This window comes from Cryptomeria japonica, chromosome 3 (assembly GCF_030272615.1).
Source record: "Cryptomeria japonica chromosome 3, Sugi_1.0, whole genome shotgun sequence".
Classification (NCBI taxonomy): Eukaryota; Viridiplantae; Streptophyta; class Pinopsida; order Cupressales; family Cupressaceae; genus Cryptomeria; species Cryptomeria japonica.
Genome location: NC_081407.1, coordinates 234,339,056 through 234,355,512, shown reverse-complemented (window position 1 = coordinate 234,355,512; position 16,457 = coordinate 234,339,056). Strand labels below are relative to the sequence as shown.

The 16,457-nt window shown below is 38.6% G+C and overlaps 1 protein-coding gene across 1 annotated transcript in view; it reads right to left on the bottom strand.

The window, feature by feature from the left end:
• Positions 1–15,297, bottom strand: part of LOC131067225 (uncharacterized) — a 43,486-nt gene extending 28,189 nt beyond the window's left edge. The window contains exons 1-2 of the mRNA XM_058002181.2: positions 14,779–15,297; positions 14,469–14,707 (exon numbers count right to left, since the gene is read on the bottom strand). Of these exons, the coding sequence (XP_057858164.2) occupies positions 14,469–14,707; positions 14,779–14,930 (391 nt within the window). The 5' untranslated portion in view covers positions 14,931–15,297. The remainder of the gene's footprint in view (positions 1–14,468; positions 14,708–14,778) is intronic.
• Positions 15,298–16,457: the final 1,160 nt, after the last annotated feature.

Genomic DNA, 16,457 nt, shown 5'->3' with positions numbered 1-16,457 from the left:
AGGGATACCAAAATTAAATAACTCCAACAAACTTTTTCAGTTTTCTAATAAGTTTATCCTTACCTGACTATCCATTTCAACTTCCAAGAAGAACATGGGTCACTAACAAGTGTATCGTCCAGCTATTTAACTATTGATTCTCATTTCATCTAACACATCGGTTCTCATTTTGTTTAGTTTGAATTTGTTCTATTGCTGCTTATAATACATTGAGTTCCTCAACTTGCGTAGTGTCCATTAGTCATGTAATCCATTATGATAGCATAATGTGATAAATGTGTAACAATGTAATATGATACGTAACCACCCCATTAATGGGGATCATAGGGTTGATCCTACTGATATGAGAATGTTGTGACGTTTTCACACATCGCCCCATTGCAAATGGGGACCCCTGCTTTTTTTTGCTTTCTAGGGTTTGTTTTCTAGGTCTTTTAGGGTTTTGTCCGTTAGCCTTTGTATTTTGAGTGTTGCCAAGGGGATCACATGGATAGCAAGTCCGGCTTGAGTGATGTCCTGATCCTGAAATTTGGCTAAGTCTGAAAGTCCTGATCCTGAAATTTGGCTAAGTCTGGAATGTCCTGATCCTGAAATTTGACTAAGTCTGGAAACTGAAAAACCTCAAAAAACTAGATTTTGCAATATAGCTTCTGGAGGTCTGAAACCACTCTCAAACATCCTGAAAGTATATATGGAATATAACTTAAAGTATAAGTTCTTATACTTAAATGTTATATTCCATAAAAATTATCCTGATAGAGAGTTCAAAAAGTCAAAAGCGCTCCTGTCCTTCTCCAAGGGTCCAGAGCGAAAAAGCTTGTTGGAGTCATTCCTGACCTTGTTTGGTCAAATTGAGACATCAAAGACATGGTGAAGGACGAAATGAACGTGATAGAGCATCCAGACTTGATCAAAGACAATGAAATGATGGAGTTTTTGTCTAGAAAGGTAAAAAGCGCTCCTGTCCCTCTCTGAAGGACCAGAGCGATTTTCTTTATATACTCATTTTTAGACCTTCTTTGGGCTTGAACTCTTATTCATGGTGTGTAACGAGATGATATCTTCCCTAGCAAAGGAATTTCGAGATGAAAAATGAAGCATTTTGGCCTAGAAGGCAAAAAGCGCTCCTGTCCCTCACTGAAGGACCGGAGCTTGATTTTCAAATTTGCACTGTTCTTGCAGGATCAAGACAATTTTATGATTGGAAGAAATCAAGGGAAACATGTTTTGTCCATTGAATATAACTTGAATGGTCAACAAACGAGGGAATCAACTCAAATGACAAAAAGTGCTCCTGTCCCTCACTGAAGGACCATGGCGTTTTTTCAAAATTCTCCTCTTTGTTTGAAATTTTAAGGCAAAACCTGACTTGGATAGGAAGGAGAAATGATGTTTTATGCCTAAGATGCGATTGAAGGTTTAAAGGACCAAGAAGTATGCCAAGAAGTAAAAAAGTGCTCCTGTCCCTCTCCAAGGGACCAAAGCGATTTTCTAAAAAGTGCAAATTTCTTGCAAAGACGAGGTAAGTGTTGTGATTGAAATGAATGGAAGAAGGCATAATTGGCCCATTGAAGATAATTTAAAAGGCTAGCAAAGGACAGATAAGCTTGTAATTGCAAAAGTGCTCCTGTCCCTCTCCAAGGGACTAGGGCGAAAAACATGTTACCTAGCCTTTCTCGCCAATTTTGGGCAAATCTAGGCCAAGGCGCAAGTTTGAAATGATGTTTAAAATGTTTTGAGGTGGAATTGGGATGCAAGAGTTGCAAATTTTGATGACAATTGGCAAAAGCGCTCTTGTCCCTCTCCAAGGGACCAGGGCGAAATTTCCAAATGTGCCCATTTACCTTACATTTCGAAATGCTATTTTTGTTTCCAAGGCTCAAGAAGGAGTGGGGAATGATGTCCTACGCCTTAAGGGTAATTTGAAGATCAAAAGCAATCAAGAAGTTGCACAAGGACTCAAAAGCACTCCTGTCCCTCACTGAAGGACCAGGGCGATTTTTATAAAATCAACAATTTCCCTCCGAGATTATGCTAAGGCAAAGTCAAGCAAGATTGGGAAGGTCTTCTAAAGCATGGTGAACAAAGATTTGCCTTCAAAACTTGATAATCCTAGCCTAAAATACAAAAAGCGCCCCTGTCCTTCACTGGAGGACCAGGGCAAAAATCTTGGAAGGGCCTATTTTGCCTTGCAAAAACAAGTTGAGCGTGCATAGAATGAACGAAGGGGATCTTTGCTTACCCCACAATGTGAATTGACGAATTAAAAGATGAAGGATTGAGGACAAAGGGAAAAGGCGCTCCTGTCCCTCTCCAAGGGACCAGGGCAAAAATGTCCTAAGGCACGTTCTTCCTAGAGATCAAGTGAAATCAAACTCAAGACTCCTATTAAAAATGCCATTTAAATGCCTAGATGAAGTTTTGGACGAAAAAAGGAGATATGCAAGGTCTAGATTGAAAAATCGCTCCTGGCCTTCACCAAGGGTCCAGGGCGAAATTCATGATATCCTTCATTTTTTGCATTAATTGAACGTTGACATTCCTTGAAATTCACCAAAATTTCCTAACTTTGGAATATTTGAAAAAATTAATTAAATTGGCATTTAATAAATTAATTTTGGGCCTCAAAAAATCGAATTTCTATTATAAAGGCCTTTAAAATTAATTTTTGTGAAATTAAAAATTAAAAGTTGAGCGCACAAGGCATTATTTTGCCTTTATTTGACAAGTCGGCCTACTCCTTTTGAGGTTTTATTTATTATTCCACCTTTTATTTGCTAAGTCGGCCTCATGGGTAAGTGGAAGGTGAGCGCTCTATATATTGAGGAGTGTTGCTTCACATTTCAAATCATTCAATCATTCCTTTAAGTGCGAAATTGGAGAGCAAATTGGAGGTGCGAAATCTAGCTCAAGTGGAGCGAATTTCTACTAAGTGTGGAGACTAAGGAGGGCGAAATTCATCTTGAAGGCTATTAGAGAGGTGAATTTCTTGCTAGATTGGAGGATAATTTCCAGATGTTTTCAAGGTATTTGGAGGATAATTTCCATATTTTTGAAGAGGCTAGTGGAGTTTATTCTTTTCCAAGCTAGAGGAGGCGTAATTCATCCAAGGGAGGACTATAATCTAAGCTTGTCCATCAAAATCCGGTTTTCTTTCATCTTTTGCCAAGGTTTTGTAGTTAAGCAATCAAAGAGGAGGTATGAAGAATTACTTTTTTGAAGATCTTATTCAAGACTTATTGTGATCCCATTGCAATTTTGTAAAGTCTAAGTCTTGAAGATCCAAATTCCATTCATAATTAATTTGAAAATGTATAATTCTTGATTATCATGACTTTTTTCAAATTAATATCTTAAGTTTTACCTTTGGAAGGTCTTAAATTTCATGCTTTGAGGTTTGATGCTCAAAAGACTAACTTTAATATTTTGTGTAGGCATCAAATGGAGATCCCAGAGTTGGAAAATCAAGCCAGATCAAGGACGGTCTCCTCCAATAAGATCAAGCAAGGACAAGGGCGACCTCCTCCAGTCCAGCATTGACAAGGGCGGCCTTCTTCGGACTAACATCATCAAGGGCGACCTCTTCTAATCCAGCATTCCAAGGCGAGGTACATCAATCATCCTGCACATCAAAGACAAAAGGACTTAGAGCAAGGGTTCGTTGAAGAAGCAGATAGTTCCAGATGAATTAATTAAAGCAAGCTTCTCAACAACATCAAATCAAATATCTACCAAGTTACAAGTGTCAGACGAGGTGGCATCCTAGTCATTACTTCTCCAGTCAATGTGGTCCACCTCAGCATGTCCAGATTCAATGTACCTAACTCATGGAAGGTGGCACAAACTTCGATGTACCTACCCCAGCTATCCATTGGTCGAATTTTCCAGAGAGGACATGTGTCCTTAAAATACAATTTTTTCATTGGTCGAACATTAAATGTTATGTAATGGTTGTAACAAACCCTAATTAGGGTTTTCATTGTTGAATCTTGGCCATTGATCTCGAATTGATCTAAGCCATCGAATTGTATTGAGGGCACTATATAAGCCCCGACTCTTCATTTGTAAAGGCATAGTTGGAAGCAGTTAGAAGACAGATAGAGAGTAGTTAGAAGGTGATTAGCTAGTTGATAGAATAGCAATTAGAGTAGAGTAGAGCGAGAAGGCAAAGATTGTTGCCAAGATGTTGTTGTAAAAGACTTGTAACTTCATTGAAGAAATGGTGAAATTAATGGGTCGATTCGACAATTTGCATGGTCTTTATACTTCTCATATTTGATTTCATGTTATTAGATGAATGGAAGAAATGTGCTTGATTGATGGTGAAATTCGTATATCCATACTACTAGCAGTTTGTTGATTGCAGACTTGCCTTGTGTAGTCAACTAGAATCATTCAGCTTAAGCTTAACTTCAATTGTCGCTTCTTCATTGATATGCATCAGCCTGATGGTGTCTATGCCTGCAGTGATGATTTGAACATCATAAAGCTTTCCTTCGAAGATCGCACTAGCCTTGTGGAGATGGTCTTGCGATGTCAAAACAAGACTTAGTTAGAATTTCATCAAAGATCATTCATTGCTCCTACATTCTTAGTATTAGAATTAGATCCTTTCCTCACCCTCATCTTTTTTCTTTTTTTCAAATCAAAGCTAGTAAGAGCCTGTGTTCTAGCAATATTCAAAGTAGATCAAACGTTCAATCATCAAATGTAAGTCCCCTTGTGATTCCAGCAAATCACATCATACCACAGAGAGCTTATCCACACGTAGAGATCCTACAACGAAGAACCTTGGAGTCATCCTGATTGATCCTTTTCCGCGATATCTTCAGCAATCAGAGGCTTTACTCAAGAGAGGATAAGGTACCCTTGGGTATTTTATTCTGTGTTTGATAGTGTACAAAATACACGTCAACAGAGAAGAAAAAACATCAAATGGCATCCTCCCGATTTGGGTTGCACAAAAATAAACTTTGATGGAGCTACTAGAGGCAATCCGGGTAAATCAGGAGCAGGCTGTATAGCAAGAAATCACGAAGAAGTCGTTATTGCCAAATACAGCTTAGGATTGGAAATCACTACCAATAACTTGGTGAAAGGCGAAAGCCCATGCAGCACTTCTGGCTGTGCAAATGGCCAAGCGTCTCGGAGTGAATCAGTGTCATTTGGAAGGAGACTCAAAAATTATCACTCATGCCATTTTGAAGGGGGAAGCAACTCATTGGCAAATTGACAAAATCATTAAGGTGGTGAGGAAGTTACTTACTGGTTTTCCCAAATTCAAAATCACCCACACTCTGTGAGAGGGGAATTCGGAGGCAGACAACATAGCAAAGGAAGCAATTAATCTCGAGTAGGGAAAGTCGAGATGGGATTATGATGTGCCAATCGGAGATGGACAGTAATGAATTGTACTCCCCAATTGGAAATGATTGGAATATGCCCTGTCATGTCATATGGAAGCGAGGCAGTGATGAGGATTGGTGTAAGGAGGTGATAGATAGTACACAGACAGGTGGGAAGAATGGAAGAGTAGAGTGCCGGCTTGAAGTTGAGTCAAGCTCACTTTAATGATGGAACTGCATTAAATTCAAAGCATGAGAAATCTTTTTTTGAGATTTCATCCAGTTGTTCGGGTTTTGATACCATTAAATGCTCAGTACTGAAAGGGTATGAACATTTACGTCTCCACACAACTAAATCTATTTTAAGAATGTAGTAAGGCAGTCTGGGTTCTTATCTTCCAGCATATTCGAGAAGCTTGGAGAATTTGCAGAGAACAGAATATGGAAGCCAACTTTGCGCTACAAACCAGCAAAACCCAGGTGGCTTTTTGGGGAGGCATCACAGATGACAAGTTGATGAACCTGTTTGTTTTTTAGGAGAAATCCTCATTTCACGAGTGATGGTAGTTCTGGGTGTAGAGTACCTAGAGGAAGGGCGAAGATACCGCACCAACTCAGACATCATGGCAATGTTCATGGCCTAGTGTCTAGAGCTTCAACCCGATCGATAGGTGAGAGAGATCATGAGCAAGTGCGTGAAGAACGAATGGTTGGGCGATATGGACAAATTATTGGAGCCGGTTCGGGACTTGGAAGGTTTTGCTAGCCCCGATGGTTCGTGGGTTCATGTGAGTGAATTTGCTCCCCCGTTGTGCCTTTTCCTTTTGTGGAGTGTGAGAAACAACAAGGAGGCACGTAGAATTTCAGCACAGATTGGATTGCAAGGCATCTTGCCATACTTGGCCTCGGTGGACGACTGGGAGGCCCGACTAGAAGTGGCCAAATGGGGACCATGGGGTGAATTTGGTGCACTATGAAACCATGGAGTTCCTGCATGAAGAAAACGTGGTTGACTGGCAGGTGGTGGAAGATTCAAGAGGGGCCCGAGTTCTACTGTTGGGAGAGAGCTCGAGTGGAGACACTGAAATGGAGGAGGCAATGCAGAAGGAGACGAGGGAGGTTGAAGAAGATGACATGGCTATGGCGATGGTAGCAATAGATTGACAAATACAATAGAATAGATCTTTGTTTTCATATGGTGAATGAAAATTTCGATTACAAACAAGGTCAGATTTTGTTCGATGACCTTTGGCATTGTAACTATTTTTTTGTGTTTGCATGTCGATATGGCTGGCTTAATGCCTATTTTGGAGATTGTAGAAATGTAATGTACATATTTTTAAGAATCAATACAATATAAAGTTTTACCAATCAAAAAAAATATGATACTTAACCAACAAATAGTTATATGTAAAGGTAAAGGTAATTGTTTAGGTGATCATGAAGCAAGACACTAATTTGGAGAATGAGACATGTTGAAGTGGCTAAAATCGCGAAACTACGACTCTATCCGACCAACGCAGAATAGAATGTACTCGCTGAGTATCCTATCCTCTCTTGAGATAAGGAAATCCCTAATGTTGTTTCAATTGATCGATGGGGACGACCTCAAGGTTTCGATTGTCAGGTCTTGACTGCAGGATAACTCAATGATCGATGTGTTTTGCTAGGAGCACAAGGGGACTTACGTTTTGCAACAAGCTGGTCTGCTGCAATTTTCGGATTGCGAAATAAAAGCAAAAGAGAAGGGTTAAGGAAACCTAAGGACAAGGATGATAACAGTTGATGCAGCGAGTAGACAAATTTCGATAAACCAATTCTTGTTTTGCCAGAGACACCCTCACAACTAGACATGAACGGTGCAAGCTCCAAGGGATGAAGGATTTTCAAACCGAAGACACTCGTTTTAGGCACCCAATTCTAGCGCAGCCTAAGACGAACACCTGCAATTGAACTAAGCACAATTTGGGTTGAGACTAACCATGCACGGTGACCTACAATCAGCAGACCTCCAATGGTATGAACCAGAAATGCATCAAATACCCCTCCACACTTCACCATTAAAATCCCTGCACTCTAAAATTAACTAGCTAAAAGAAACCATGCAAACAGAATGAAAACAACATGATAAACACGGAATCAATGTCTATATATTGATTTCAGCTACCTATTACAACAATTTTTGCAACATCTCTATGCTATTCCTAAAATTTAACCTTCTAACTTCTAAAATCTAACTACAAAATTCTAACCATCTAACCCTTTACAAAAGAAAGGCCTCTGCCTTTTATAGATTTTACATGTCAAACCGGTGGCCAGGATTGATTGCATCCAAGGGCTGCAACCTCCCTCCCGGAAGCTGGCAGCTTTAGCCCATGCCCACTCAATTCTTAGTTATCTACCCAACCACCTTCTCAACTACCTATCACTGTTTAGCTTCAATTTAGATCTATCTGGTAGTTGAACATAACTGACATGTGTCCCCTCTGTTATAAAATATCTTGAGCGGGACCCAAAGGCAGTTTTACATTAAAACAATTTCAGTTTTAAAACTGAATTTCTGGAATTAATCCAACTGTGCATTTCTCGAGAATGCATAATTTGGGTAGCATTCTATATTCTTTGTCTTTGGTCTTGGTGGTAGACTTCAACTTGTTGTCCAGCAGGTTCAATGGCATGGTTCCCAATGCTTCATCGCTTTGATCCTGTGCTGCATCTTTGCTCCTAGATTTGATCGCGATCCTTCTTCGCTTTGTGTTTCAGGCTTTCTCCTGGTTCTTCCTGACAATGCCTTCGACCTGCAAACAATCAATTTCACTTTAATAAATCAATTTGAAAAATTAATTAAATTAATTTAACAAACATTAATTTTTTTATGTCTGGCTTCGTCCTGTGGGGTTCGGGCTTGAGAAGCTCTTTGTGAGATGTATCTTTTTGGTGAATTTAGTCAAATTGCACGACTTAGGCGTTGTTGTGACCTTTTCTCTTTCCTAAGTTTTTCGGCCCAAATGAAGTGTTTGGGCGACTTTGAGTGATGCCATCTTCGGCCTATTGACTCATTTCTGTGAGAGTTTTAACGGTTTTCGGGTTAGGAATCACGCATTTGTGTAGAATGCGCGATTTTATTTTAATGCCCCCCCTATTATAAAATTCGGGCTATTAGACTATTTGGTGGGCCCTGACGTATTTCGGTTCACAGAGCTCTTTTGTGAACTCGAACTCACACTTCCGCATGGGAGGTCGATTTTGAAATTATCTCCTTATCATTTCGATCTAGTGGGCCGAATTGTGAACTTGGAATTTTCGGGTCTGAAGAAGATTTTGAGAGTTTTAAGTCCTTTTCACATTTTCGGCTTATGAGCCGATTTTGCCTTTAAGCGAAATTTTGGGTTTAACGTTTCATTTGCAAACTCGATTTTCTTCTTGATTTCGACTTAGTGAACTAGCCAATTTGCGAATTTCGACCTGGCTATAGGTTTTTGGCCTGAAGGAAGACTTTGTGAGCTTACGTTTTTCGGCTTTGATGGCTTCTTTTTACCTTTGTCGGCTCAAATGGAAATTGCGCACAAAATCTAGAGTTTTAGTTTCTTCGGCATGTTTACCTATTTAGCGCAATTAAATTTATATTTCTCAATTTCGGCCAAGAAGCCGATTTTGCAAATTTACTTGATGTCGAATTTGACTGATTACTTCCTTGTTTGCCCTTTTCAGCTTGGAGCACGATTTTGAGAACTTTAAACTCTTTATAGTTTCCTACGTGGATGAGTGTTATCGCGCAATTTTCGGCCTAAATCATCATTTTATTTCATTTTTGGCTAAAAAGCCACTTTTGCGAACTTGTGAACTCCTTAGCCTTTTGGGTCAAATGATTACATTTCGCAATTTGTTAGCCGTCTATTATCTTTTCGACTTGTCTGCTTATTTATCGCAAAATACGGTTGCATTAATCTTTTCGGCATTTTGGATGATTCGCGAGGTCTGCTACTTGTCTTATTTTGGGCAAATGATTTTCGGGCAAAGAAGACGGATTGCACGATTTTGACTTCCGAAGATTTTCGGGAGATTGAGGCGAACTTAACCCTTTGGTTTTCGGTCTAAAATGGGGAATGGCGCAATTATATTCACTCTCAAGTTTTCGGCTTACTGAGACCCTTTGCGAGATTGTGAAGCTTTTATCGTTTTCGGCCTCAATGACCATTTCACGAAATTGTTCTTTTCTTCCAATTTCGGCCTGGATGAGGTGTTTGCAAACTCGATTTTCTCCTTTCTGCAATTTGAACGCCTAACTCACAAATACTCGGGCATTCTAATTAGAATGCGAGATTAACTCCAAACTCGGGGCTTCTCCTCTCTTATTGGGTAGACAGACACAAAAACAATGGAGGTACCTGAAGCAAGGGTGTGTGTGTGAGCACAACAAGACCCTGCTTGTCTAAGCCCACAATTATTAGAGTAATTGCCCATAGCAGTCATTCCAATAAAACTAGGAACTTTTTGTGCAATGATATTACATTTTTTTCACCTGAATCTAAAGAGGGGAGATCTAAGAAAGAGGATGTTGTCATGTCCCCTCTTTAGCTCTGTCTAGCAGAGACATGTGAGTTAGCCTATTATGGAGTCTTGTAGGTTGGCAATGGTGGATAGAGACTCAGTCAGGATATTCAGTGTTTGGATTTGGTGTTTCTGGTAGCAGTAAACTAGTTTGGAGCAGTTCCTTGATTTTAGGAGGCAGTTCCTACATTTTAGGAGGTAGTTCCTACTTTTTAGGAGGTTGTGACAGCGTCCAGGGTTGGGGTTCCATGAGACCATTCCTTGGTTTCAGTTTCAAGAGATTTGGGTGTGTTTCCTAGTTTCTAGGAGCATCCCTAGATTTTAGCGATGAGACTGCCAGTTGATCCATGATTTCTGACATCAGTCATAGACAGGTGACGGGTTCCGTTTTAGACTTTTGGAGTCATTTGAGCCTTCTGTAGCTATTTGGGTTATATTTTTAATATATTTAAATATTTCCTAAGTTAGCGTTTAATTAATTAAATAAGGCTATGTTTATAGCCATTTTGGAGTAATAAGGGGTTTTTGGCTTCATCTGGATGCATATGTCCATGTGTTATAGTTCGTTGGAAAGGTATTGAACTTTTCTAAATGTTTCCCATTTGTCAGGGACCCTTTTGATGAACGGAATTCTTTTATATTAAAAAAGTGGTGTTTTCTCTATACTTGGCGACTAAAAATGAGAAATAAGACTTTATAAGCCTAAGCGCACTTTTCATACACTTTTAGGGTTCGAGCTAGAGGGAAGGAGTTATAAGGAGATGGTAACCTAATTATCAAGTATCTTCTACACATTTTACATCTTGGATTTGAGATTTTGGCTCTGGAAGAGCTTTTCAGCATCTAGGACGCCAACCCCTATGCCTTGCCTGTTTGGGATGTAGCCCCCAATACAATGGTTTGGATTTGCTTGCAGTTATTAGCATCTTGGAGATTGTATGACACACTTTCTGGAGGTTTCAGTGATTTTGACAGAGTTCAGCGTGGGGTTTGGGGGCTTCTATCTAGTTGGGTGTACTTGGCAGTCGTACAGCTGTACCTGGCAGCCACTTTCCTTCCCACGTGCAGCACTTGGAGGGTTGGAATCTTGCCGCAACTTCATTCTTGGTTATATTACTCTTTCAGCATCCAGGTTGGGTTCATTCCTGATTGTAATCTTCCTAAAATTATTGGAAATCTTCATCTGGTCAAATATTTGATTTTATATTCAGAAATCTGCCTTGAATCGAATTTGTTTTGGCTGTATATGAACTTCATTTTCAGTACTTTGTTCATGTACTTGTACTTCATTTAGTACTTGTTGAAAAATCATCAAAACACAAAAAGAATCCAACCCTTCTGCAACTTCTATCTATTTCTGAAAGAAAATATTAATAAACGAGAAAAATCAATTTAAAATAATAAAAATTACAGCAAATCAGCAAAAGAGATCCATCAGGGATCTTTCAGTGGTATCAAAGCCTGCATCCTGCCAGCCTGTAGGGTTTATGAGAAATTGTCACATCTGGGTACTGGATAAAAAGTTTTGATAATTCATTTCAGCTTCTGGATACTGGATAAAAGGTTTTGATATTTCATATTAGCAACTGGGTAGTTGTCAGCCTACACATTTATGCTTACAGTTGACAGCTAGTAAGACAATACGCTGGCCAAAGTCCCAAAATTGTTGAGAACAAACTTTTATTTCCACCTCCGGGATCCGTTGGGATCCGTTGGGATATCAGTTTAGTTATAGGTAAATAACATGGCTAGAACTAAAATTGGGCACTCAAAAGTTTCATCTTCTCCAGCACGTAAAAGTAGGATGCCTCCTGCCAAGATATTTAATGATACAGTTATGAGCAGCTATCATCAGTATTGTTCTCTTCCTAAGATGATACGTGAGCTCCTTTCCTTCACACAATTTATGGGTGTACTCGGAGCAGACGAAGATAACTTGGAAGGTACAAGTTTAGATCAGTGGCAAAGAAGGAAAGAAGAATCAAGGGTGCAGGAATCAGGAATATTTGATTTTATATTCAGAAATCTGCCTTGAATCGAATTTGTTTTGGCTATATATGAACTTCATTTTCAGTACTTTGTTCATGTACTTGTACGTCATTTATTACTTGTTGAAAAATCATCAAAACACAAAAAGAATCCAACCCTTCTGCAACTTCTGTCTATTTCTGAAAGAAAATATTAATAAACGGGAAAAATCAATTTAAAATAATAAAAATTACAGCAAATCAGCAAAAGAGATCCATCAGGGATCTTTCAGATGCCCTGGGCATGGACCCAAAGCACCATCGCCTACAACCCTGAGGTTTTATACAACTCAATTTGCTAATGACGATCTGCAAATTCATGTTCTTTTATGTTTGCTTCTGACATTATGTCTCTGGCATTGGAAAATGAGACAATAAGCACACATTGTCCCCTGAACCCTCAATGTTAAGTTTTTCCTCTAAAAGGTATGGTACTGTTGAAAGACTTCCATAATCTCAAAGAAGTTACTGCACATAGAAAGGGCCACAAAATGATCTAGACAGCTCAAGAAACAAGATTTAGGAGAGGACAAATGCATTTATGGCTTGCAATTGCGATTGTGCATGTAACACCAATAGATAATAGATTGAAATAGTACGTAACTGAAAACACATGGAAAACCTAACCCAGAATACTCTAACAGAGAAAAAATTTCCAGCAACAGATATGTCTATTTATTTTTTGGCTTTTCAGCAACCAATATGTTTTACATTTTTTTGTTTCTTTTTTATCATGTACGTGCATTCAAATTGAACCTACTAATCTAATAAACTTACTGAGCACACCCAACATACAGAACTGACCACCTTTGATAATCCTAAGCACTCTGCAATCTACAAGTCTGAATTCATTGATGATCCTCTCAGCCCCCTGTACAAATCTGCTGTCACACTATACCATGTGCTACTTGAGGGTTTCCATCCCCCAGATGGTCAGGTTCACCTGTGGAGTTTCATCCCCAAGCACTCAGCTGCTATAGCAATGTCACTTCCAGGAAATGATAGTGGAATGTTTTAAATTTCAGAAGTGTTTTTCCAACTTTTCCCTCAAGACTTCATATGCTTCCAGCACCCGGTGACCCCAATCATTGGCAAGCAATCCCCCAATTGGTGTTACTGAACTAACAAATCACTCCCTCAATCATTGGCAGTTAACTGATGAATCCACCCCTCGAATGCTGGTGTTAACTGATGACACTAACACCAGAACTCAACTGCTTCCTATCACAGACTCAGTCACTGCTCAACTAAAACAAACACAAATACAGCCTTTCCCTAACTGAAGATTCAGCTGCCTTATTCTAAACACATAAAGTCCAAACTGAAAACTGAAAGTAACCATGGATTTATCTAATTGCTACTCCTATGCTGTCAAACCGCTTGCACAGCTACTTGTTAGAAAAGGGTAGCTACCAGCAGTTCTAGAACTAAATTTGAAAAGAAAATTTGAAATAGCAAGACAACCGGCATGGCAAAGAAGAGATATAAAAAAAGGATAAAAATCAAACATAAGTGGACATAATGAATTATTAAAAATTTATAGTGCTGTAATTTCTTAAAGCAACAACCCAAATTGTTACAAACAGGGAAATACCAATTAGCACAATAGATGATCAAAGAATGCTATTTAACAATGACATGGAGTGCTTGGCATGGCAACTGAGTGACACCTATTGTGTTGATCTGATTTTAAAGAGGGCACATGGCTATAGGAGGATTCCACAATATTCTTCAAATTTGATAAATGTGTTTTAACATGTTTTAGACTGTTTTGATTGCTCAGGAAATCCGTTCTCTATGTCCTTATATTCTAGCGGAGCCATTTACTATCATCTTCCCCTGAATATCATGTGGAATGGGAAAAAATGTGCTTTTAAAAATGTGCCCAAAACAGGCAGAAAACAGCTTCCAGAGATCTGTTAATTAAACATAAAATTATCAAGACAAAACCATATGAACGTACTAGTCTCAACTGGACCCTAGCATCTATGCTTTGGGAGTCTGGGGTGGCTATTACAACGCAGGGGGTAGATCAAAAATTAAAATTAAAATTTGCAAATTTTATAATTTTAAACCACCCATAACATAAATAAATAACAGCAAAAGGTTAAAAAAATTACGAGTATTTAGAAATTAACAGATGCCGGAGACAGATAAACAAAAAAAACACAAATTCAGAATGACGAATTTCACAGTAGGCCATTTGCCCAACCTCATTAAGATAAACTGACTAGAAGCTTTTGTCCAGCGGGTTAACCAGAAAAAAAAAAATGGAAAACAATACAGGCAAAGGTGTTTTTAACCAAACTATGCTAGTGACATTTGCGCACAACTGCCCTAATCAAAAATATTTCCCATTTGGCAGCCCAGGTATAGGGTTTCCTAGAGCAAGATTTTAGGATTATCAGGTTTTCATGATACAGTAGTCACATCTACGCAAAAAAGTCCCTAACAGAAATTTATAAAAAAGTATATCCAAACTGGCATTTAAGATTTTCTAGTTCAAAAACTACTGCATATGACTATGGTTTTTGAATTGCAATACCGTGCTCTCGTAGGCGGAAATCCGCGGTGCTTCTAAAGACGGGAGCGTAAAACTGCTCCGTCCAGGCCATGATGGACCGAGGATAAAGCTGCAGATTAGGAACAGCGCTCTGATTGCAAATTAACGTAACAAAAACTGTATCTCCGTCAACGATGACAGTGCCCCCACCGCTAAACCGTTTAATCACAGGAATCCGGTCGCGCAAAACGGGCTCCACTTCAATCAATTGCTCTGGTTTCCTGCATTGCTCAGTTTCTAAGTTCAATATGAAAATTATTCAATATAGCAAAAGAGGAAAAGATGGAGGTACCCTGAAATGCCCGTGACGATGGTAGGAGTACCCGTGCCGTCATTTATAATGCACCAGTTGTGCGAAGTGGTGCGAAGTAATCTCTCCTCCAGCTGAAGCTGCTGCAATATGGGTAACCCTTTCACTCTAATGAGGCGTATCAGAGGCAGCATTGTTCGCCCTGCCTATCTGGCTTAAATATATGTTTTTGCTTAACTTTAATAGCTATGCTGCATGAATGAGAAATTATTGAACAAATTATTTTGAACGCCAGATGTCTCTGCAGTAGAGTGATTCGACCCGGCCGCAATTACTGCAGCTCTTGCCGAGGGATTTCCTATCTGAAGTAGAACGAGATGTGGTTGAGCCATGAATTTTCCTTCGAGAAAATATCGAAAGCAATAACCAATAAGGTCTTAGTCCTGTTACTGATAAAGACTGTGTTTCCACAGAGTTTCCATTGCAGATAATTACGGATAGGAGAATTGCAGTCGAGCGGGTAAAGGGATTGTCGAACAAATTCTTGTGTCTTTTTTCAAATTTTTAAATTTGAATAGATGTGTTTTTGTTTGGTTTATTATTTTTAGCTGTGCTCTTATTGGCTGTTTTTTAGCGGCCGGGCTGGCTATAATTGGAGTAAATTAGGCTGACGAAACATATTTTTAAGAAAAAGAACAAGTAGTTGATGAAATAAACTTTCATAATTCTCATTAATTAATGTTGATAAAATTTGAAAAAAAAAATTATTATTGTGGTTAACTATATGGAAAGGATAAATTTATTAGTCAATAGGTTTTTATTGTGGACTTGTTAGGTCACAAAGTCTTGGTAAACCTGTTACTCCTTGAAATAGGTTTAGTAGTTGTTGAAGAGTCTCAAGTAGGAGGATGTATGCCTTAAATACATATTTAAAACTACAAACACTCACATCTTATTCAAAAATCTTCTCTCGCATCAATCAAAGAGATGGTTAAGGAAACGGCTCAAGAAATGAATGCATTAAAGTCTCACGTTCAATCTTGCTTAAACAAATATCCTTCATTACTCTTTTAGTTTGGCATGCCTTGTTACATATGTCGGCCTTAACAATTACCCAAATTAACTAACTATTTATGTTTAGGCCTACCACTAGTTACGTGTATCTGTCCTGTCTTTAAAGTGAATGCAGAGTTTCCCTACATTGGTTTGATTCACAACTTGTTGGCAGATGGTGCGAATGAAATTATCATTAATGCATTCAATCATTAGTGTGTTTGATCGCACTCCCAACTATCTATAAATATTGTTGAATTTAATAACTAATGTGTAGAAGAACTTTTGAATGCATAAGTAAATACAGACAGACGAGTCCATTGATCTTGCCAAATATGGTATTTTATTCTCACATTAACTCCATTAATGAATAGTTGATAACATTATTTGAGAGTGAATACAAGCTCCTTACTCCTTTTGTAACTTTGAAAAAACATATTTATCGGCAACTTTTTGATCTTGCATTTAATAATAATTATGATTTCATATAGTTTATCTTTTTATAGTTGTACTAGTTTTTTAACATATTGTACTCGTTATTAATTGAAATGGTTAACATGTTTTTAAAAATAAAGTTCTATATCTTCCATAAGTGTATGCTTCTTTTCTAACTGTTGGTGAAAGGCCCTTATTGTTGAATCTTGGAGTCGAATTGTTTCCCTCTAGTG